The 23,214-nt window shown below is 33.9% G+C and overlaps 1 protein-coding gene across 4 annotated transcripts in view; it reads left to right on the top strand.

Moving 5' to 3' along the window:
* The window catches only part of NFATC3 (nuclear factor of activated T cells 3), a 115,108-nt gene that overhangs the window by 36,667 nt on the left and 55,227 nt on the right, over nucleotides 1-23,214 (top strand). For all 4 annotated transcript variants that reach the window (XR_012509255.1, XM_045522277.2, XM_074370536.1 and 1 more), the window contains exons 4-6: nucleotides 13,371-13,570; nucleotides 18,510-18,682; nucleotides 21,449-21,589. Coding sequence is in view for 3 of the 4 variants with exons in the window: in XM_045522277.2 (XP_045378233.2) it covers nucleotides 13,371-13,570; nucleotides 18,510-18,682; nucleotides 21,449-21,589 (514 nt within the window). In the remaining variant the exon portion in view is untranslated. The remainder of the gene's footprint in view (nucleotides 1-13,370; nucleotides 13,571-18,509; nucleotides 18,683-21,448; nucleotides 21,590-23,214) is intronic.

The raw sequence follows: 23,214 nt of genomic DNA, 5'->3' as shown, positions 1-23,214 counted from the left end.
TTTGTTTTGTAGTTTAAGTCATACATTTAGGTCTTTTCTCCATTTGAGTTAATTTTTGTATATGGTGTTAATTAAGGGTCCAACTTTATTCTTTTGCATGTAGAATGATTTCCCAGAATAACTTGTTGAAAAGACTATCTTTTCCTCATTGAATGGTCTTGACATCATTGTCAAAAATCATTTGATTCAGTGTGCAAGGGTTTATTTCTAGGCTTTCTGTTCTGTTCCATTGGTCCATATGTCTGTCTTTAGGCCAGTCCCACGGTGTTTTGATTATGGTAGCTTTGTAGTAAGTTTTGAAATCTGGAAGTGGGAATCTTCTAGCTTTGTTCTTTGTTTTTGAAGATTGTTTTGGCTATTCAGGGTCCTTTGAGATTCCATATGACTTTTGGAATGGATTTTTCTATTTCTGCAAAAAAACGTCTGGGATTTTGATGCAGATTGCATTGAATCTGTGGGTTTCTTCAGTATGGCATCTTAACAATAATAAATCTTCCAATCCGTGGATGTGGGATTTTTTTCATTTATTTATGTCTTTAATTTCTTTCAGCAATGTTTTGTAGTTTTCATTGTCTAATTCTTTCACCTCCTTGATTTAGTTAATTCCTAGAGGATTTTTTTAATGCTATTGTAATGGAACTATTTTCATAATTTCCTTTTCAGATTGTTCATTGTTTATGTATAGAAATGCAACTGATTTTTATGTATTCACTTTGTGTCCCACTACTTTGTTGAAGTCATTTGTTAGCTCTGGCACTTTTTTTGTTTTTCGGGGTTTTTTTGGTAGAATTGTTAGGTTTTTTATATATAGGATTATACCATCTGAGAACAGAGATAATTTTACTTCTTCCTTTCCAATTTGGGTACCTCTTATTTCTTTTTTTACCTAATTGCTCTAGGTAGAACTTCCAGTACTATGTTGAAAAGAAATGGTGAAAGCAAGCATCATTAACTCGTTCCTGATTTTAGAGGAAAAGCTCTCAGTCTTTCACTTTGAGTATGATTGTTTGCTATGAGTTTTTCATATATGGATTTTATTATGTTCCTTCTATTCCTAGTTTATTGAGTGTTTTTGTCATGAAAGGGTATTCAATTTTGCGAAATGTTTTTTCTGAACCAATTAAGATAATCGTGTGGTTTATTACATTAATTGATGTTCATATTTTGAGCCATTCTTGCATTTTGAGAATACATCCCACTTGATTGTGGTATATAATTCTTCAAATATGGTGCAGAATTTGGTTTGCCAGTATTTTGTTGAGGATTTTTTACATCAGTGTTCATAAGAGATATTGATCTGTAGTTTTCTTGTTTTGTCTTTTTCTAGCTTTGGCATTCGGGTAATGCTGACTTCATGGAATGAGTTAGGAAGTGTTCCCTTCTCTTTAGTTTATTTGAAAGCTTGAGGAAGATTAGTATTAGTTCTTTAAATATTTAATTGAATTCACAGGGTCCAGGGCTTTCCTTTGTCGGGAGATTTTTTTTATTACTGATTCAGTCTTCTTACTAGTTACAGGAATATTCATATTGTCTGTTTCTTCATGATTTAGTTTTAAGGGTTTGTATTTCTAGGAATTTATCCATTTTATGTAGGCTGTCCAATTTGCTGGTGTATGATTGTTCATAGTACTCTCTTATAATCCTTTTCATTTCTGTAGAATTGGTAGTATTGTTCTCACTTTCATTTCTGATTTTAGTAATTCAAATCTTCTCCTTTTTTCTTAGTCCATTTAGCTAAAAGTTTGTCAGTTTTTATCTTTTCAAAGAACCAACTTTTGGTTTCGTTGATTTTCTCTGTTGTTTTTCTGTTTACTATTTCATTTACCTCTATGCTAATCTTTATTACTTTCTTCCTTCTGCTAGCTTTAGGTTTAGTTTATTCTTCTTTTTCTTAAGTTGTAAAGTTGTGAATTCACAACTGGAAATCAGATTCTGCCCCTTCCACAGGGTTTGCTGTTTTCTGTTATTGTTTTTGGCTTTTTGATTGTCGTAGGCTATTTCTTTGCCAAGGATCAGTCTGAGGTGTCAACTTCAGGTCTTCTCTGATCTTTTCTGACATTTCCCTGGGTGTGGGTGGTTGTTTTCTAATTTCCCCCATAGATACAGTGGTTTTTAGTATCTTAGTCTTTAATGTTGTGACTTCCAGAAGAGGAAAAAGGAAAATGAGGTGGGGGTGCCAGCACTATCCCCTGGAAGTCACTTCAGCCAGAGGGGACAGAGCTTACAGCAATGAGGGAGGTGCAACAACAATGGCTGCTTACCTCTGTCTGCACCTCTCTTGTCAGAAGCAGCAATCAGTGATCAGAAAACAGATCACTGATATTTAGAGCACAGGATTCTTTTTGCCCACTCTGGCTCCCACAAGCTGCTTGAAACATGCCACATGACTGAGTTGCTGCTACTGTGCTAATAGCTGAAATTGGCCAGAGTTTGTTGCAGTTTATCCTTCAAGCCTTCCCTTGGAAATTGCAAGTCTTCAATAGCCTCTGGAGTTTTGAAAGAGTTGTATCAAACAGATTCTGCCAGTGCAGTTGCTGTCTAGGTAGGGAGACAGATTCCTGCTGCTTCCTACTCTGCCATCTTTCTGGTATCCTCTCTTAACTTTCCTTTATTGCATTGACTAATCCCCCTTGTACATTGTCAAATTAAAGTGATAGACATTGTCTTTTTCCCAAACTCAGTGGAAAAGCCTTCATAAGTGTGCCATTAAGTAATTTGTTAGCTATAGACTTTCTGTGTGTTTTTTGTTTTAAACATACCTTTTATCAGATTGAGGATGTTCCTTTATCCTAATTTGCTAGCACATTTTTATTTTTCTTTTTTGTTTATTTTAAATAACAAACAGGTGTTAAGTATTATCAAATATTTTTTCTTACAGAAATGTTTTCTATTTCAAAGATATTAGAAGAACTATACAGCCAATGTCTACTTCATGTATCTTCTGTAACCTGATGAATTCATAAATGGAGAGTGCAAAGTAGAAACTGAATGTTCTTTTATTATCAAATTGCGCTGATAGATGAAAGATATATATAGTCTCATTTCTTTTTATAGTTTATGGTTGGGGACTGTAGAATTATGCAGCACTGTTAAGAAACTTCTTCCAAGTTCCCAGTGGTTTTTTTTGTATACACAATCCACAGTGTTTTTGTGTTGGGGTAAAAATTGTCTATAGTGCTTTCAGAATGTACAAGCACAATTCAGAAATGATGCAGTTTAATCTAAAATGAAACTAACTTGTTTACCTGTTGCCAGGAAATTAACATTTAACAAAATTAGCATAGTCTATAATGAGTATTTAATCAGGTTATTTTTCTTATCCAAATTTAAGAGATTTGTCTGTTTAATTGAAGTCAGTAGCTTGTATTGGAGTTCTCTAATGAAAATAACATATTTTCAGTCACTAGGATTCAAAGATACTTTTGCAGATCTTAACTTTTTAAATTTTGTTTTAGATGGTTTAACATGATACAGGTTTTCTGTATCTTGTAGAATAATGTTTAAGTTTTAGAACAAATCATTTTAAAAGAATTTGATTTAATGTTGACATTTATCCAAGAAGTGCTAGAAGACAACATGCTACTTAAATTGCCAAATTTAGTGACATTTTGTATATTTGTTCTGCTGCTAATTGCAAGAATTGATTTTTTGTAGTTCTTCATAGTTTACAAAATTTTTCTCAGAGTTTATATTTAATATTCACAAAAGTTCTTTGAAAAGGGCAAGGCAAGTACTTTGCACAGATGATTTAAGATTACACTTAATGTAGTTAGCAGAGATCTTAAACTCAGGTCTTTTGACTCTGCTGTTCCTCTTTCCACTGTACCATGTTGTCTCTTATAGTTACCTCATAATTTCATAGTACTTTTCATTTTATAAAGTACTTTGACATTATCTCACTTAATTCTTCAAATAAGCCTTTTTAGAAAACCTGGTCTTTGACTTAAAGTACGGTGCTGTCTTTACAGCCGTTAGAGCCTTGATAAAAATCTTAGACCTTGTTTACCATTATTGTAGTTGAAGCTGTTTTGGATTCATGGTAGGCTAACTACCATGACTAATAATCCCTAGTCCTCAGTAGCTTAGGACAAAAAAAGTTTATTTTTACTTTCTTTTCAGTTGTCACTCACGAGTCCGAAGTCTTGTCTGTCTTGTGATACAGTCATGTTCAACACACAGCCTCCATGATCCCTAGGAAAATGAGAGTATAGAGAAGGCGCATAAGATACATGAACCTGGAAATTACTACCAATTATTGTCTTAAAAAAACTTTGGGGGGGTGTAATTAATTAATTTGTTTATTTTTAGAGGAGATACTGGGGATTGAACCCAGGACCTCATGCATGCTAAACATGCACTCTACCACTTGAGCTAAAGCTATACCCTCCCCCCTACTACCAGTTATTACCACTCACTGTCCTCAGGCCAGAAGTAATCATGCGACCCTACTTAAACACAAGGGGACTGGGAAAGATAGTCCCTGGCTGTACTGCCTTTTCTCAGAAACAGCTCTATGCTCTATACTGTACTATACAGTTCTGTATGTGACTCTTTGGTGGTCAGCATGCCTTCTCTGCCTCATTCCCTGTACAGTCTCAGTCTTTAGGTACATTCAGGAGTGAGTAGTAGCTAAGTGACTGATATGAGCTCTGCAGCCAGACTGCTTCAGTTTGAATCCTGAGCTGTACTGTATCTTTGGCCAAGCAGTTTAAGTTTTCTAGACCGTATAGACCTTAACTTTTCTAGACTTTTACTTTTCTAGACCTTGACTCATTCATTGCTCAGTTTATTCATCCATCAGTCCTTTCACTCATTCAATAAATATTTTTTGATTGCTCACTACGTTATAGACAGTATTGTAGATGCTGAGGATCCAGAGATGAACAGTACAGACAAGGTCCCTGCCCTCATGGGCCTTTCTTACATTATACTGAGAAGAAACAATGAGCAAATAAAATAGTACTAGAATGTATTAAGTGCTATATTGGAAATTAGAATGTGATGTAATAGAGGCTAATTATGGAGGGAACTTTACTTCCAGTTCCTTTTTTGTAAAATGAGAATAATACTATCATATACCTAAGAGCTGATGTGAGGATTAAATGAAGCATTGCATGTAAAGAACATATTAAATGCTCAGTAAATATTATCTGATATTATTACTTAGGCTTCTTTGAGCAGCTTGATCAATACTCTCAACCCCAGTGAAGAAAATGTAGCATAATAAGATATCTACCTTGGCATCTTAGAATTCAGCTTGATTGATTACCGTCATTTGAAAGAGTTGTGTTTGTGTTGTATTCCATGGGATAGTGTTATGTCAAAAAGAAAAGAGTAAGGGCACTTAAGCACCAATTCTAGAAATCTTTCTGGTATTCACCAAAGGATAATTTCAGATATTCTCAATATAAATATACATTAAAAGCTAAGAGAAGTATATGTTTCTTAAAATTTTAAAAACTCAAACTATGAAGCTGTTGAAATACACCACCTACATTCTAGCCAACTAATAAATTAACTTTTTCTTTTATTCAAAGTAAATAATCTTATTCATTAATATAGTCCACAGATATTTAATACATTCAAGGTAGTTTGTTTTGTAGCTGAGGATTAGGGGAAGGGTGTGGAATCAGACACATTTTCTACTTCCATGAAGTTTATGGTTCCGTGAGGCTTGCTTATGAAATGAGTTAATAACAAGAGTATGATAAAGGATTATTGGAGGAAATTCAGATCTCTACGAGAGTGAATAACAACCTGAAATCCAGATGAAAGGGTTGAATCAGGTACCACTTATTTGAGGAAAGTTACTAGCTAGTTAATAAACAAACATTACTCAGGGGAAAGGTAAATACTAAGGAAGGGAAAGTATTAAGCATAGAAAGGTTTTAGAGCTACACAGTCCAATCCAGTAGCCACTAGCCACATTTAAATTTAAATTAACAAAAATTAAAAATTCAGTTCTTCAGTTACATTAACATCACTTCAAGGTTTGGTAGTCACTGCGGCTAATGGCTACATTGGCTTTTTAACAAATGTTGCTGGAGCAATTGGACATCTATAAGCAAAAAAAGTAACCAAACCTAAACCTCACACTTACACAAAAATTAATTCAAGATGGATTATGAATTTAAATGTGAATTGTAAAACCATAAAACTTTTAGAAGAAAACGTAGAAGAAAATCTTCAGAACCTCAAATTATGAGAAGAGTTCTAGAACATGATACCAAAAGCTTGTTACTAGAAGAAAAAAATGGATAAATTGGACTTTATCAAAATTAAAAGCTTTAAGTCTGTGAAAGAGCCTATTAAGAGGGTGGAAAAGACAGGCTGTAGATAGAAAACATTTGCAAACTACATATCTGACAAAGATCTTGTATCTAGAATATATAAAAAACTCTCAAAAGCCAGCAGTCAAAAACAATTCAGTTACAAAGGGACAAACATTAGAAAAATGCAAATTAAAACCACAGTAAGATACCACTATAAACCTACTAGAGCAGTTAAAATAAAAAATAGTGATAATACTAAATGCTGGCAAGGATGCCAAGAAACGTGATCCCACCTGATCTGCTGTTTAGAACGTAAAATGTACAGCCACTCTGGAAAACAGTTTGTCATGTTCTTAAAAAAACTAAACTTGCACTTGCCATGTGACCCAGCAATTGCACTCGAAATTTACCACAGAGAAATAAAAACTTGGTCACACAATAACCTGTGAAGCTTATAGTGGCATCATTTTTCATAGTCAGAAATTAGAAACAACCCAAATGGATGAATAGTTAAACAGACTCTAGTATATCCATACAACACACTACCACTCAGCAATAAAAAGGAACAAACTATTGATACAGACAGTAAGTTGGATGGTTCTCCATGGAAATATGCTGAGTGGAAAAAAAGGCAATCTCAAATGGTTACATACTGTACGATTCCATTTATGTATGTAACATTCTCAAAATGGTAAAGCTGTAGAGATGAAGACTAGATTAGTGGTTGCCAGGGAACAGGAACTGATTAAAGGTTGTGGGTATAAAGGGATGGCACAAGAGAGTTCCATTCTGGTAATGGAAGAGTTTTAGATCTAGACTGTTAGGAATAAATATTTGAATCTTATCCCAAAGTTACTGACATTTAAAATGGGGATTGTATTATTTTTTTCATGATTAGACTTAGTATTTCATCATATGCCAAGATTATTTCAAGGTGATGATTTTCTATTTAATGTTGTTACATGCACATTTTCAGTTTGAAGCAATTTATATTATGGAGATTTAATTGTGTATTTTTAGTATCTCTACATTGTGTTGTCATATTTCTAATATATTCAAATCCCCATCCCAAGTAATTTAGCAGAACTGTTAATACAACTGCTCTTATTGAAGCTGCTCTAGTCTGTCCTATAGTGACCTTCAGGCTTTAGTTAAATTAAGCTTTGCTATGGAAACGATACAGAGACATAACAAACAACTTGACTTACTTTCTTCTACAAAGCAGAAAGTAGCCTGAAGAGAAGTATACCGATACTAGTTGAAAGTTTTTAGTGAGTAGTATTAATAGTAGCAATAATTTGTTTATTGCCTACAACATAATGCTGCTCTGGAAATGGAATGGGGTGATAGTCTAACTTACTTGATGTTCTTTTAAAATCCCTGAAATGCAAAGGAAAAGCCCTGTTTTTCTTATGCTATAGTCTATATGCTTGGAGCAGATGTTGGCTGAAATATGTGTTATGAAATATATCCCCTTTGAAATCTTATATGCGTGATTACCTTCCCCCATCACTGGTTCATTTTACTATCAAAGTATAAAGGACAGGTGGCTTATGTCTTTGCCAAGCTGGTATTTTTGTGAGTCATCTAATATGACAAGGATACTTTGGAATATGGTACTTACTGGAACGTTATGTGATATTTGGGTAACTTAATAGAAGCAATAAAATTTTTTATTTGTATTTTCTATTTTAGATTTTATTTCTTCATTTTGAGCGGCTACTTTAGTGGCTATAATTCTTATTTAAATAATTCTGTTGACTAACCTCATGTGTTATTTTGCTCCACCAAATTGTACAGTCTCATTCCAAAATTCATTCATTCAGCAATGATTAAATCCCTGTAACATGATAGATACTATACTATGCTCTGGAGATAGCAAAATAGATGCTGTCCGCTTCACGACACTTTGAGGCAAGTGGTAAAGTTGTTAGTATTTCTTCCTCCACTACATGAACCGTTGGTTCTATAGAATAATTTGTTCAATGTGGGATTAAATTTGAAAGAGCAACAGATATAGCAGAAAAGAATGGTTAATCACTTACTTGTCATGAGTTGCCTAATCTTTCTTTGCTTAAGATTTTTCATCTGTAAACTGGAAAAAAGTGACATGTACCCCATAGGAATTTTAGGATTAAATGAATTAATTTAGTTAAAGTATATCACCATTCTCTACCTTCACTTTTTCACCTCTGTATACAAATGTGGATGACTATTTTACGTTATCACTTACCCTATCTGCCTCCATACAAACCAAAAGTAGGTGGGGTGGATATAGCTCAGTGGTAGAGCACATGCTTAGCATGCACAGGTCCTGGGTTTAATCCCCAGTACCTTCAATTAAAAAAAAGAAAATAAAAAGAAAAAAAAGCTAAAAATAAAATGAAATTTAAAAAAAAAGGGAAAAATAGGTGAACTTTATTTATGTGCATATGCACACATATGCCCACACTTTTGCTATTTCTCCTTTAGTTGTTTTATTTAGGCTTTTTTTTTTTTAACTATAATCATATTGGCATTTTATTTTTTTAATGGAATTATTTTCCATTCAGTTAAAGCTTTAAAATTTATTAACTTGCTTATACCAAAATATGTAAAAAGGAAATCACAACTGAAAATATTGATAGATTTTTTGACTACATAAATATTTACAGAAAACTGCAATTTCCAGTTAAATATAGTAGATTGAAGACGTATGTTTACCTTCATTAGATACTAAAGAACTACAACTTAAGCTTGTTTGTTGGAGAGAAAGAACCAAGAAATAATCACAAATCATTTTACACCAAAGAACCTTGGAAAAAAAGAGAAAAAAAGAACCTTGGGAAGGCTCTCAAGGGGTTTGAGGCACTGGTGTCTCTGAAAGTGGGATGTGAAGTGGAGCCGGAAATAGAAGGATTGGTTGAAAGTCTATAAAAGAAGCAGACTTCCCAGATTTTCTCCCATATGTGGTATAACCAAGTGATAACCACTGGCTTACCATGAGAGAATATTGGAGAGTTACTCTTTTGAAGGAGTGAAATAGAGATTCTAGGTTCTAGAATAACTGAAGGCAGGCTTGAGGATCTGTACAGAAAATGGGATGGGGATGCAAGGGGAGGCTAATGAAAGTCCGTATACTGAATAAGGAGACCCCTGACTCCTCTTAACTCCCAAAAATACTTCCAGTAGGTTTATGCTCCCTTAACAGGAGACTGGAGGATTTGCCTTTAGGCAAACTGGTCCAAGATAAAATACTTACATGTCTCTTGCAGATCTTCTAGACTAGTGATTCTCAACCCTATCAGACCCATTCCCACTCTTTTTATTTTAAACAAATATTTTATAATACTACTTCATTAACCTGAAAAGGAAATGCAAAGACAATATAATCAACTTATAGATATACTTTTTAAAATATCAATATAATGCTTTAATATTAAAAGGAAACAAATTTCCAAAACTAATTATAATGAAAAGATATGTTGTATAGAAGACACAATGGAGTAGTTAGATGCTTGTAGGCAGGTGTATTGATCAGCAACCTAAAATCAATGGGTGAATGGCATTACTGGCAGTGATACGATTTTCTGAAGTGATGAACTCTTGCTAAAGTTTTCCTCAACTTATGTGATAGTTGCATTCATGAGAAATTTGTATGTGTTAAAACTGCAATTTGAGGGGTATTTATATAGACTAAGGAGTTGGGTCCCAAGTTCATAAACTTCTGTATATCTAAATATATATGATGGGATGTTCTGAAATTCTTTGCAACTAGACTAGTTCTGTTCTTTGAAGAAAAATGATTATTTCATGTATTGATAGGAATTTGAATCTCTGGCTCTTTTTCATTAAATGCCCTCAGTGCCCTTCACTGATCATGTTGCCATACTCATTCATTTATAAATTGACCATGGCTATTTTTGTGCAACGATGGAAGAGTAGTTAAGATAGAGAGCATATTGGCACTCTCATATCTTCACACTGATTCTGCAAATCACAGTGATACGCAGTTAATGATCTTTCAAGTGCTCTGAGTATTAGTGTTCTGAAACTTTTATGATGCATACTCATTATGTCATTATTGTGTTATCCTCATTGTCATCATGTCAAAACAAGAAAAGGAAAGAGGATTTCAAATGTCATCCTTTTAAGGCACCGTAGACTGTGGATTATTTTGTTGTTGTGTAATAACACTATGGCTGGGCTAAAAGAATGTATGTGTGTATAGTCTCACATTTCCATCTAGATGTCTCACTGTTACCTTGAATACAGCATGACTAACATTGAAAACATTACCTAATCTTCCTCTAAACTGTTCTAAATCAGTGACTTCTTCATTTTATTTGCTAGTGATAGCACCATTCTCTTGGGTATTGAAGCTCAGAACTTCTCTTTTCTTTGTTTCCTTCTCTTAATTATTCTATATGTAGTCAACTAAAAAAAAATCTCTTTAGGGTCTCATAGGAAAGATTTATTGTATTTATCCTTTTTATTCCTATTTTCTATTTTTGTTCTCCATGAATTTAATACCTGCCACTTTGTTCTTTATTTTAGTGTCACCTATGTAATACTGCCTGGAGCAGTGTCATATGTTGTAGATATTTCCATAATAGATCCTCAATAAAAAGAAGAAAGAGTAGAGTGGTGAATAGGACAAGTTTTCTGTCTTTTTGGAACTTATGGGGTACTGAGGAAAACAGATGTAAACAAATGTATAATATACTTTTGTTAGTGACCGGTACTATGAAGAGTAATAAAACAGGATGAGGTGGTAAAGATGTGATATTTGAGATGGGTGCTTTTCTTTAAGAAGCTGACCTTTGAGTGTACAGCTGAAGGAGTAAGGTAGTATGAAGATCAGAGGAAAGAATATTCCACAGGCATAAAATATTAAGTGTGAATGTCCTGAGGTTAAGAATGAGCTTGGGTGGTTTATGCAATAAGGCCAAGATGGCCAAAGCAGACTGGAAGGGAGAGAGTAGGAGAAGGTAAGGCAACAAGTTAGCCAGAGCCCAAATCACACAGGACTTGTAAATCATCATAGCGCATTTGAATTTAGTTCTGAGTGTGGAAGGAGGCCATTAGAGAGTTCTGAGCAGGGAGATAAAGTTACCCGGTTAATGTTACAAGTTTGTTCTGGCTCCTGGACAGAGAATAGGCTGTAGGGGAGCAAGAATGAAAACAAAGAAAGCAGTTTTAAGGCTATTGCAATGGTTCAAGCTTTATTTGCTTCTCTATAAATGTTACAGGACTGAAAACCATCCTGGGTAAATTATTTTATCTGATAATGGGCAAAAGTCTTCATGTCCTTTCCTGGGTAGAGGAGGACAATCAATAAACTATGATGTTGCATGATTACAAACTCCACTATAAAGCCAGGGAGTGACAAGCAGTGGGGAGTAAAGCACTCACCTGAGGGGACTACATAATCAAATAAAACTCTTACACATTTGAAACTCTGGCTAGATTCTATACTTAGAATCTGGATGCATTCTAATAGCTAATTAACATTTGTTAGCTACATGTCAGACACTGTACTAGGCACTCTGTATCTGCTATCATGTGTCAGGATACTTTATACAGAAACGAGAATTTTTAACGTTATTAGGTAGCTCATAAAATCTCAGGTTTAGAAGCTATGTGGCCTAGAACAGCGTCCAGCCACTCTATCTAGTTTTGCTGTAGTGAAAACAAATCACTACATTGGCAACAAAAGAAAAATAAATAAATTGGATTCTATCAAAATTTTAAAAACTTTTGTGCATCAAAGGACACTACCAGGAAAGTGAAAAGGCAACCTGCAGAATGGGAGGTAATATTTACATATTATATATCTGCAAGGGATTAATATTCAGAATGTATAAAGAACTCCAGCTCAATGTCAAAACAAATATATATGCACCTGCATGTGCACTCCCAAAAGAATGTTGAATTCTTTTGTTTAAACAGACACTTAAGTTGGTTGGAGTCAACCTCTGTAAAACCTATCTCCCTGTGGTTGGTGGTAGCTCATAAGCTCATTTCAGCTATTTTAGCCTTAGGCTGTTTGGATCTGCCCCAGTTCATGAATGGTTACAGGTCAGCCAGAGGATTGGGCAGGGTTTATATATATAATTTGGAGCTTCCCCTCTCTCACTATCTCTTTTCTGGGGTTTCCCTCTTACTTTCCAGAAGTTGTGATTGTGTCAGACTTTGTCCTCAGTTCTTCAAACCCTTCAGACTGTAGATTTTCTTTGGTAGTTGGAGCCACACTGTGAGGCGTGGGCTGGCTTTTTCTCAGGTTAAAAACCATAAAAACAGGAAACACACCTTTTGTTATTCTCTTCTTATGTGTGTCAGGTTGCTTCCAGTATCTTCCTTTGGTACTTACCATCTGTTAAAGTCATTCTTTATATTTTTTCCCGTTTGTGGTTGCTACCTGCATGATGGTGGGTTAGATGGGTGCTACTCAGCCATCAGACTGGACATTGGAGTCTTCCTAAGTGCCTTAGGCTGTGTTTCTTTGCTTTGTTTCCTTTCTTGTGGTCACTGTTTTTGCCTCCAGCAGTTCCTGGTCATCTCCCTTATCAATCTTATAATAGCCTTAGCAATAGTGAAAGATACCAAAAAAAGTCAAGTTGCACCCAGCTTATTAAATCAGTTGAAATTCTAAGTTGGAAACACCAAATAGGGTTTTTCACATCTTTTCTACTAAAACAAAGTGTCTCTGATTTTAACATTTTGTTAGAGGACTTTCCCACACATCCATTCTTTAGGTCTGGTCTGGATAGTTAATGCTCCCTGGAGCACAGAATCAACATTTCTTTTGTGTTCTCCACAGCACTCTTAACCAACGCTTTTCAAAATTTAAGTTGATCTAGATATTAATCCAAAAAAAAAAAAATGCCGCTCCACCCCTTTGTAATATATTCCAGCATTTTACAACTCTTAAAATATTTCTGAAGTTTGGAGGGCTGTTCACTTATTACTTTTTAACTTTTTTATTGCTGTTATTTTTGAAATAACATTTTATGTATAAATAATATATAATATAGATATAATAGACTTACTGTTGTGTGATTATTGTAAAATGCATGGATAATAAATTGTGTTTTTCTGTTTGCTTTTCCAAATTAGCTCCTGGGCTATAGTGAAAAGCCGATAAATCTGCAGATGTTTATTGGAACAGCAGATGATCGATATTTACGGCCTCATGCATTTTACCAGGTGCATCGAATCACTGGGAAGACAGTTGCTACAGCAAGCCAAGAGATAATAATTGCCAGCACAAAGGTTCTGGAAATTCCACTTCTTCCTGAAAATAATATGTCAGCCAGGTATCTTGAAACATGCCACAAAATTGACTGCTTTTTTCTTTTCCTAAAACAACTTTCAGATAAGACTTTTTATAGGACAGAATAAAATATTCAGTGTTCTAAATTAACTGAACAACATTATGTAAATAATTATAGTACATTTGCTAAGATTGGTACCATGTTTCCATTGAAAAAATTCAATTCAGCAAATGTTTATGACCATGTAGTACCAGCCAAACATCATGCTAGGTAATAGAGACAAAAATATATGGACTTTTTTTCAAGTCACTCACATTCTAATGGGGTAGACAATAAATAATTGCAATACAATTATGATTGTTAAGGTTCCTTAAGGAAAACTTTTCCTTAAGGAAAACTTCCTGGTGTCCCATTTGACCCATTTCCAAATAAAATGAGCTAACCAACTTCTGAATGAGAATGCAAAAAGAGTTTTATTCAATATATTAGTTAGGAATATATATAGTACCTGTAATAGAAACCTGAAGTGCAGTTGCTTAAACAGTTAGAGGTTTAATTTATTATTCCATAAAAGAAATACTCCGACAGTTTAGAGCTAGCGCACAGTGGCTCCATAAGTCATTGGGGCCCCAAGCTCCTTCTTTTTTTTTCTCTCTGCTATTTTTAGCATGTGATTAATATCCTCAAGATGCCTCTTGATCCGCAGTGGCTTCTGGGCCTATAACCATCACAGCTATTATCCTGGAAGGAATAAGGAAGAAGGGGTAGGAGGAAGGATTAAAGAGTCAGGCCACTTTAAAAAGCTTTTCCCAGGAACTTACTGAACACCTTTACTACATCTCATTGGTCATCCTTGTATATAAAGGAAGACCTGAATATGTTTTTTACCTGAGTGCATTGCCACTTCTAACAACATATAGGGTCTCTTACTAAGAAAAATAGAGCAAAGAATATTTAGTAGGCAGCTATTAATCTGCCACAACCAGGGATGTGAACCTTACAGTGAAGTTTGTTACAGAAATTGCTTCAAACTATAATATAGACCTTTTTTAAAATGGCAGTGACTTCTATTTCAGGCTATTGCAAGAACAGTTCTATTAAAGTCATATTTCACTCTTCTTTTAAATTTATATTTAAATAACTTTTTAAGTAAACTGAATATATCCCCAAGGACATAGCAATTTATGATATAATAGTATTATTTATAAAATAAGAATTGCCTGTTACCTACTTATCACCAGGAAAGATGAATCAATATAAACTTGAATAAAACTATCTTTGCCTCCTTTGTTCAGATGAATAGAACCCAACCCCCCAAAGACATTACACAGGCTACTACAGAGTTCTTTTATGGCAAAGACAGACAGCTAGCTGATAATCTCTACTCTTAACTTTCTTTGTTCTGTAATATAAAAAGAAATTTGGATTCTCAGGCACTTGAGCAAAGTTCTTTTGTAAGAAAAGCGTTGACCCTGTCTACAGGCATCCTACTGACCCATTTTCAATTAGGGTGAGGTGGCCAGCCTCTGAATGATAATGCAAGTAGACTTCCCCTTTACTCTGGGATCCTATTTTTTTAATCTAGAGTCAAAAGGATATGAATATATGGTTATTCAGCTGCAGAGGGGAATATGAAACTCAGCTTTGAACTATCTTTTTCTAAGAACTCATAAAATTGGTCCCTAGGTGGCACTTTGCAGGCCTTATTTCCATTCATTTTTCTGGATGTTCAGAGAAGTAGACTTGAATCAAGTTAAATAGAAAATCATCAAGAAGCTTATTATGTGTCATATCTTTGCTTAAAGGACAGTTTAAGAAATAGCTATATGAATTAAATATTTCTTCATAATCTGGAAAACTACTGTTAAAGATTTTATCTCAGATTATTTTATTATCTCTTAGGTTATTAACACACACACACACACACACACACACTCTCTCTCTCTCTCTCTCTCTCTCTCTCTCTCTCTCTCTCTCTCACTCTCTCCTTTCAGGTTAAAGGGAGAAAGTTGGTATTTCCTGATGACATGATAGATTTTGCTTTACCAAGGAGGCCTATAAAAACTTTATCACCTTTGCTTTTGGCCTTGGCTTCTTCTGGAAGTTCATGGTTAAGCTCAATTATGGTCATAGAAATTCATATAAGCCTAGATTTGGGATATATTTATTTCCTGTTCTTTCTATAAAATTTTTTTCTATTTCCTTCTTCTTGACCTTATTTGTATTTGTGTTGTAAAATGCCTCATATCCTTTCTAAAAATAATCTATAAATCAATAAATTAAAGAAAAAGGAGTACATGAGTTCCTAAGATAGATTCTCAAGAAATTGGGAAAGTCTTACATATGGAATAGTATAAAAAAATGGAACAGTAGGATCTAAACATATCTGCCTCCTCCTTTTCACATGGAACAGAGGTGGTGGTCAAGATTCATGTCTCTTCCCTAACCAGACCTGACATATTATACTGCTTGCTTGGATCAGACCAGAAAGAACAAAGCTGTGGAAATACCACTGTTACTAGTTGCAAGCAGCATAGCGCCTTCATCCTACCCTGCCCTGCTATGCACACACCTGAAGCTTCTCTGACTCTAGACTGTTAGATTGGAGAACAGGAATTCTGTAGGAACTTAGATTTGTGACAGCATTGTGTGTGTCCAAGAAAGGGCTGAGTAAGAACAATTAGGAAGTTACCCAAATCTAAGAAATCTTTTCCAGATACCTTACATAACAGCAGTTAATGCCAAATAAGCCTGTTTTTACCAGGAACTAATTACTAAGATAAACTGTAGTGACTGAATATAGTATAGTTTCAGATAGTGATAAATAAAAAAACTTGTGAATGATAGATAAGACCATTTTTCAAAATAATTTATGCCCAAGTGAGTTGTAGGTGTGTATTAAAAGGCTCCACTGTTCTCTAAAAGCAGTAAGGTGGGAAGGATTGATCACTATTCCCCTTGTTTTGCCTGCTATCCCACAGACTGTTCATTTCAAGCCTAATCTATCTTGGATGTGTAAGATCCTTTTTTTAAGATCAGTATACTAACCCAAAAACTATAGAGCCACCCTATAAGATACTTTAAATATACCAATATTCATTGCCTTACCCTATTCATAACTCCTCTCTGTTTTAAAAACTAGATGAATGTGAATGTGGCAATGTTACACTCTGATCTAAAATATATTTGTATTATAAACAGAATTAAATGTTATTTTCATTCTTACATATATGTTGGGTTTTTTATTGGTTTGGTTTTTTCTTTTTTTTTCATTTCTTAGCCAAAGTTTTAAGATTATCATTTCTGATGCTCTTACTCCAAATCTTCTGTTAGAAACTTAACTCTCTGCTAAAATAAATAACTCAATAATAAATAAAAATAATAAATACACAAATACAATGTATATAAATATTATATACAATATAATATATATTATAAAATATATTATAAAATATATATAATATATTTAAATATATAATATATTTAAAATTTAAATATATAATATATGATATATAAATAAATATATAAAATAAATATAATAAACTATGAATAAATAAATAAAATAAACTCAGTAAAATGGATGATCTCTGGTATTCCTCTGGTATTTCCTTCTAAATACTCATGTTGGCATGTTGACATGAATAATCATTACCTTGATACAATTTGATCAATACTGCTCTGAGCTAAAGTGCAGTTTTTCATTATTAGTTAAATATAGTTTGTTATCCATAAATGGAAAATTTTTCTTCAAAAGTATTTACTTTTTAAAAAATTTCTTTTCCTTTGTCTTTCTGAAGTTGAAAATATTGTATTTTTCAGATTCTTCCTTGTGCTTTACTGGTCCTTATCCTGACAACCTAGTTCTATAACATATATTGTCCTTCAAAGTGATTTCTGCAGCCTCCGGGCAGTGAGCATTAGAGTTGGAACCATTGGTAGATAAAGTAAGAGGGCAGATAACAAGGAATGCCATAGGAGAGCGTTAACTTTAACTCGAATATTTGATCAAGTAGCTATCTCTTGCTTTATTCTTTCAACATGTGAATAACAAAGATATGTTATAGGTACTGTTGTTTCCTACCATGATTGTGTCATAAGCCGCTATACTTAGTAAAAAATTTTGAAGGATGATGAAATGTTAGACCTTAAAAGCCAAAAATTTAATCTTACATGTGTATTCTTTAGAAAGACAAGCATGATGGATTGTTTTTATTAATAAATGTATCACTATAAAAGTTTAAGTATATTATTAATGACTTATTTATAGTCCTATAAGTTAATCTTTTCTGACCCAGTTACATGTATAGAATTAAACAGTCTTTTTACTTTATATTTCACTTACCGAGTTCTGGAAACAAACCACTCCCAAAATTAATTGGCTTAAAATAATAACTGTTTATTATTTTTTATGATTCTTTTTTGTTGGCCGGACCCAGTTGGTCCATTCATGTGGTGCACCTGAATTCAGCTGGGAGCTCCTCTGGGGTGACTCAAGTAGTTGAGGATTGTCTGGGCCTTTCTCTCCAGCACACTAGTTGGATTTCTTCATAGTGGCTTATGGCTCCTAGACAACAAAAGTGGAAGTTACAAGGCTTCTTCAGTGCTAGGCTCATAACTTACACAGTATCACCTAGTCACCTTCTGTTTGTCAAAACAAATCATAAGGCCAGCTCTCAAGTGGAAGGGACATAGTTACTCCACCTCTTAATGGGAGAGGTAGCATGTGAGTACAGGAATGGGGAGGCATTATTAACAGTCCTCTTTACAGACAATATGCCACACTTACTATTACACTTTTGTCATACAAAAACATTTTTAATCCCAAAATTTAAATAGCAGAAAAGAGCAATCATATCTTTCTTTTGTGACCTGATTTTAGGCAGTGATAGCTTTTCCCTGCCAAATTACCAATAACTGTTCAACTGAGTTGTTTAGAACTAATTTTCAGTAAGCAAATAAAATTTGTATATTTTTTCTCTAGTATTGACTGTGCAGGCATTTTGAAACTCCGCAATTCAGATATAGAACTTCGAAAAGGAGAAACTGATATTGGCAGAAAGAATACTAGAGTACGACTTGTGTTTCGTGTACATATCCCACAGCCCAATGGAAAAGTCCTTTCTCTGCAGACAGCTTCTATACCTGTTGAATGCTGTAAGTGAGCTTGTGATGATATTTTAAAATTTTGTTTATAATAGGTCATTTTCTGTTTTGCTTATAATGTAATGTCTGGATCTGTAAAGTAACTGAAGTATAGAGTCTGGATAGCTGGTGTGATTTTTTTATATGGAAATAAGCTACATATTTAGGTGGGAGGAGTACTGATCTTGCAGTTAGAAAATGACTTGTCATTATAATTTGATCTTAGATAGCTATGTGGCTATAGACATTCTCTTGACCACAGTTTTCTTATCTGTAAATGAGGAAGGTGGGCTTGATTATGCCTGAGGACCAAATCATGAAGCTGTGATTCTGATACTGTTACTTGGTCAGCTTTGTTTCATTAAAATGTCAGCCTTCATGATGGATGATGCCTGTCTCTGTGTGACACTTCAGCTAAATAAGGACTTACAGGATTTTGTTTTTGGTGTTTTACCATAAATTCACTTACAACACCAGATTGAGAAGGTGAATTCTTTTCCCCCAAAGCCAAGAAATGAGAAAAGGCCCTAGAACCTTCTATCTGCTCAAGCCCTGGAGGACTGTGGACCTCTGGTAGGATAGCTGATAGAAGTGAAATATTGAGACTGTGAGTTACACCTTTAGCGTAGGTCTTTAGACTTAGAAGTGTTCTAATTCTGTGTCTTAGTTTTGTGTAGGAGGAAACTGGGGCACAAATATCTTAAGGGCTCCCCCAAAATTATTTGCTTGTTAGTAACAGAGCTGTGCCTAAAACAGGTTTTCTTAATATTCTTTGGATTATATTATACCATTGTATTTTTGTTAACCACATGCATTCTTGGAAGGCAGCTATGCTCACCAGCATACCACCAACGCCATATGCATTCTTAATTTGGGATCATACCTGTTTTACTTTTCTATGCCTCCTTTTGCTGTTTGCTGAATTGGAGTAATACTTTATCTGTCAGTTGAGCATGGGAATCACTGAGCAAATTCATTGTGGAAGTAATTTTTATATTAATTTTTAATAGATAATACAGGTACATGGTGCAAAATTCAAAAAGAATGAAAGAGTGAAAAGTAGATTTTTGAGTAAGCTAGTTCCCCTTCTTAGAAGCAGCTATCATTGCCAGCATCTGTTACTGTAGCAGAGTATTCAATGCCCATATAAACATATATTTCTCTCTTCTTTAGCAACATATTTTAAATATTTAAGTTCATAAAGTAGTTTGAGTTTTTGAGATGAATTTACTCTAAAATGATTTTCTGTTTTTTCTTTTAGTTTATTAAATTAATATGTGATTATTGTTGAGACTGGAAAATGCAGAATGCTACAGAGAGTAGTATTAAAATTTTTTGTAAATCACTTCTCCAAAATAGTGACTATTAACTTTTTTTTGGCTTTTCTTTTTTTTTTTTCTTTTTTTGTCTATGCATAAATATATAATATTTGGTATTTTCACTTACAGTGGACATTTTCTCATTGTTAAATATTCTTAAAAATACTTTTAACACATGCATAATATTTTAGTGTCACTTGTTGAACACGTTTTTGCTGTTACTTTGAATGTACCTGTGATGGCCAGTTTCCAACATAAGTATCTAAAACTTGTATTAGTCTACTCCCTAGGCTAGTCTGTGCTTGTTTTTATGCCCCTTTTTGTGAGCCATTTGGAACATAAGTATTTTCTGAGATCTAGGTTGGTGTATGGTGCTTCTTAAGTCGTAGTTCACCCTGAATTCCAGACCCATTCCCTATGCAGGGGTCTGTTCTACCATTCTCTTTGAATGGGGCAGGGATCCCAATTCACATACTTTTTGCGGCTGGGTATTAAATAGTTGGAAGTGCATGCTTTGTAAAGGCGTTCAAGTTTAAATTTCTTTAAAATGTTGTTCTGGCCAAACAAAACACAGCTGACCCCCAGAGCCACCAATTTTCCACCCATGTTGTAGGACTAAAAGTAGACCTGTTTCCAAAATGTGAAGAAGAAAGTATAACCCAGACTTTTTAAAATTTGCTTTAATCCAGAGAGAATTTAGACGTTTGGCAGGGATCAACCCTTAGGGAACCTAAACAGTCAAAAGAAGTGTAATCTATAGCTTGAAACTCATGCATTTTTTTTTTTAAAAAGGAAAGAGAAGAAAAGCTAGAAATGGGATCTCCAAAAAATATAACAACTTGGAATCAGTCAATATCAGAAAAAGGTGGCACCAAGGAAAAGTTGCTAGTTTAAAATTCAGTATTGAAATGTGTACTTTATGTATACTTCAGTTGTTTTTTAGAAAATTGTCCAAAATGTAATTCTGATGTCTTAATGACGATCCAGATAATTTCTTGATGAAAGGGTTGTTTGGTGTTTGTCCTTTAGAAACTTGTCTTATTTTAATTGTATGCAATATAATTGTGCATCTTTTGATTTAATTTGCTTTTTATAATTAGATTTATCAATTTTAATAGACAAGTTGTAGGAAAGAAATGTATTAAAAACTTGCACTAAAAGAGAAAGGCAAATGAGATAAATGTGTTGGGGTTAATATCAAGTTGCAGGCATTAATTAATTTCTCTTTATTAGTTTCTCTACAGTTATGGTCTAAGAAAGTAATTTAGAAATCACATGAATATAATAAATCTACTTTGTTTTCTAAATAGCGTAGTTATTTTAGTGGGTATTATTACCATTGTCTTGCATTTAAAAAACCCAGAGTTTGCTTCTTTTATAGCTAGAATTTTTCATCTATGTATTAAAGACTATAAACTAATATTTTGTTTCTTCTCAACTCTTAAAAAATGAAAAACAGCCCAGCGATCTGCTCAAGAACTTCCTCATATTGAAAAGTATAGCATCAACAGTTGCTCTGTAACTGGTGGTCATGAAATGATTGTTACTGGATCTAATTTTCTTCCAGAATCCAAAATCATCTTCCTTGAAAAAGGACAAGGTAAATAAGATAAGATTTGAGTTGACTGACCTCAGACTAAGGTGCAAAAGGGTAAAGTGAATTATTCAGACATTTTACTAACATTAATCACAAAATAGTTTTCCTAAAGCTGTAGGCATCATTTACACAGATTTTACTGTAAAGCAAACATTTATTAAATTTTCATATAAATATTAAGTTTTCACTAAGGATGTCTCAAAAGTAGAAGAATCCCCTAGTATTTCTACTTCTAGGGCTGTGTGCATGTATGTGTGGGTTTTCAAAAGAATTGAAAATACAGGTCACACAGAAATTTGAATACAAATGCTTTTAGCAGCATTATTTAGATAATAGACAAAAATGGCAACAGTGCAAAGGATCATCAACTGATAAATAAAATGTGGTATAGCCATACAATGGGATATTAGCCATAAAAAAGAATAAAGAACTGATTCATATTACAGTATGGATTACCCTTAGAAGCATTGTGCTAAATGAAAGAAGCCAGCACAAAATGTCCAAAAACAGCAATCCTTAGAGGATTCCAGGGGTTGGAAGGAGCTGTCAATGGAGTGTGACTGTTAATGGGTGCAGGCTTTATGGAATTAACAGTGATGATCATACAGCACAGTGAATGTACTAAAAACCTCTGAATTGTATTCTATACAAGAATGAATATTATGTTATAATTATGTAATTATATATTCATTTTTAGAAAAGTGGGAGAATCCTGTGTCTGTCAGGGCATTTGATTTTAGCTATTTAAAACATATTTCTATCAATTACTTCCTCTCTCATTTTTTTAAACATTTAAAGATGTGTAAAGTACCATTCTTATAAGAATACTTTAACAAATACTCATAACCTACTACCCAGTTGAAGTAGTAGGACATTTACCTCCGATGGCCTCTTGGTGCCCCTTCCCAATGGATCCCTCTCCTGAAACAGTCTTTGCTTTTCTTTATAGTTTTAGTTTATATATTTTACCCTGTTTTTGGACTTTATATAATATTGCATGTATTCTTCTGAAAATTGCTTTTTTTAGAAGTCAGTATTAATGTTTTAAGATTGGTCCATAAAACTGAAGATCTTTCACTTTCACTACTATACAGTTTCACTGTATGTTCACTATACACTTTATTATCTGTTCTCTCACTGGGTATTTGGGCTGTGTCCAGTTTTTGGCACTACCAAGCAATAGCTAACAATGCTGCTGTGAACATTCGAGTTCTTATCACCTGGTGGACATAGATAAGAAGGTGATAATCCTTAACTTTTGTTAATCCATTAGGTGTAAATTAGTATCTTGAACTTTAGTTTTGAATTTCCCTGGTAACTATTGAGGTGGTTATGGGCATTCATGTTTACTTTTTTGTGCAATACCTGTTTGTGTCTTTGCCCGTTTTTTTCCCATTGAGTCAATTTTCATTTTCTTATTGACTTAAAGAGTTCTCTATGTATTCTGTATATCAAAGTGATTTGGGGATGTGTCCCAACTTTCTCCACTGTTTAAAAATATCTATGTGGTAGCCTTACCTCCTTTTGAACATGTGACAAAACTCACCTTTGAAACCTTCTGGGCTGGGAGCTGTCTTTGTGGGAAACTATTAATATCTGATATAATTCTGTTCAAGGTTATAGGATCA

Source organism: Camelus bactrianus, chromosome 9 (genome assembly GCF_048773025.1).
Source record: "Camelus bactrianus isolate YW-2024 breed Bactrian camel chromosome 9, ASM4877302v1, whole genome shotgun sequence".
Classification (NCBI taxonomy): domain Eukaryota; kingdom Metazoa; phylum Chordata; class Mammalia; order Artiodactyla; family Camelidae; genus Camelus; species Camelus bactrianus.
This window is presented reverse-complemented; position numbering and strand designations above follow the sequence as displayed.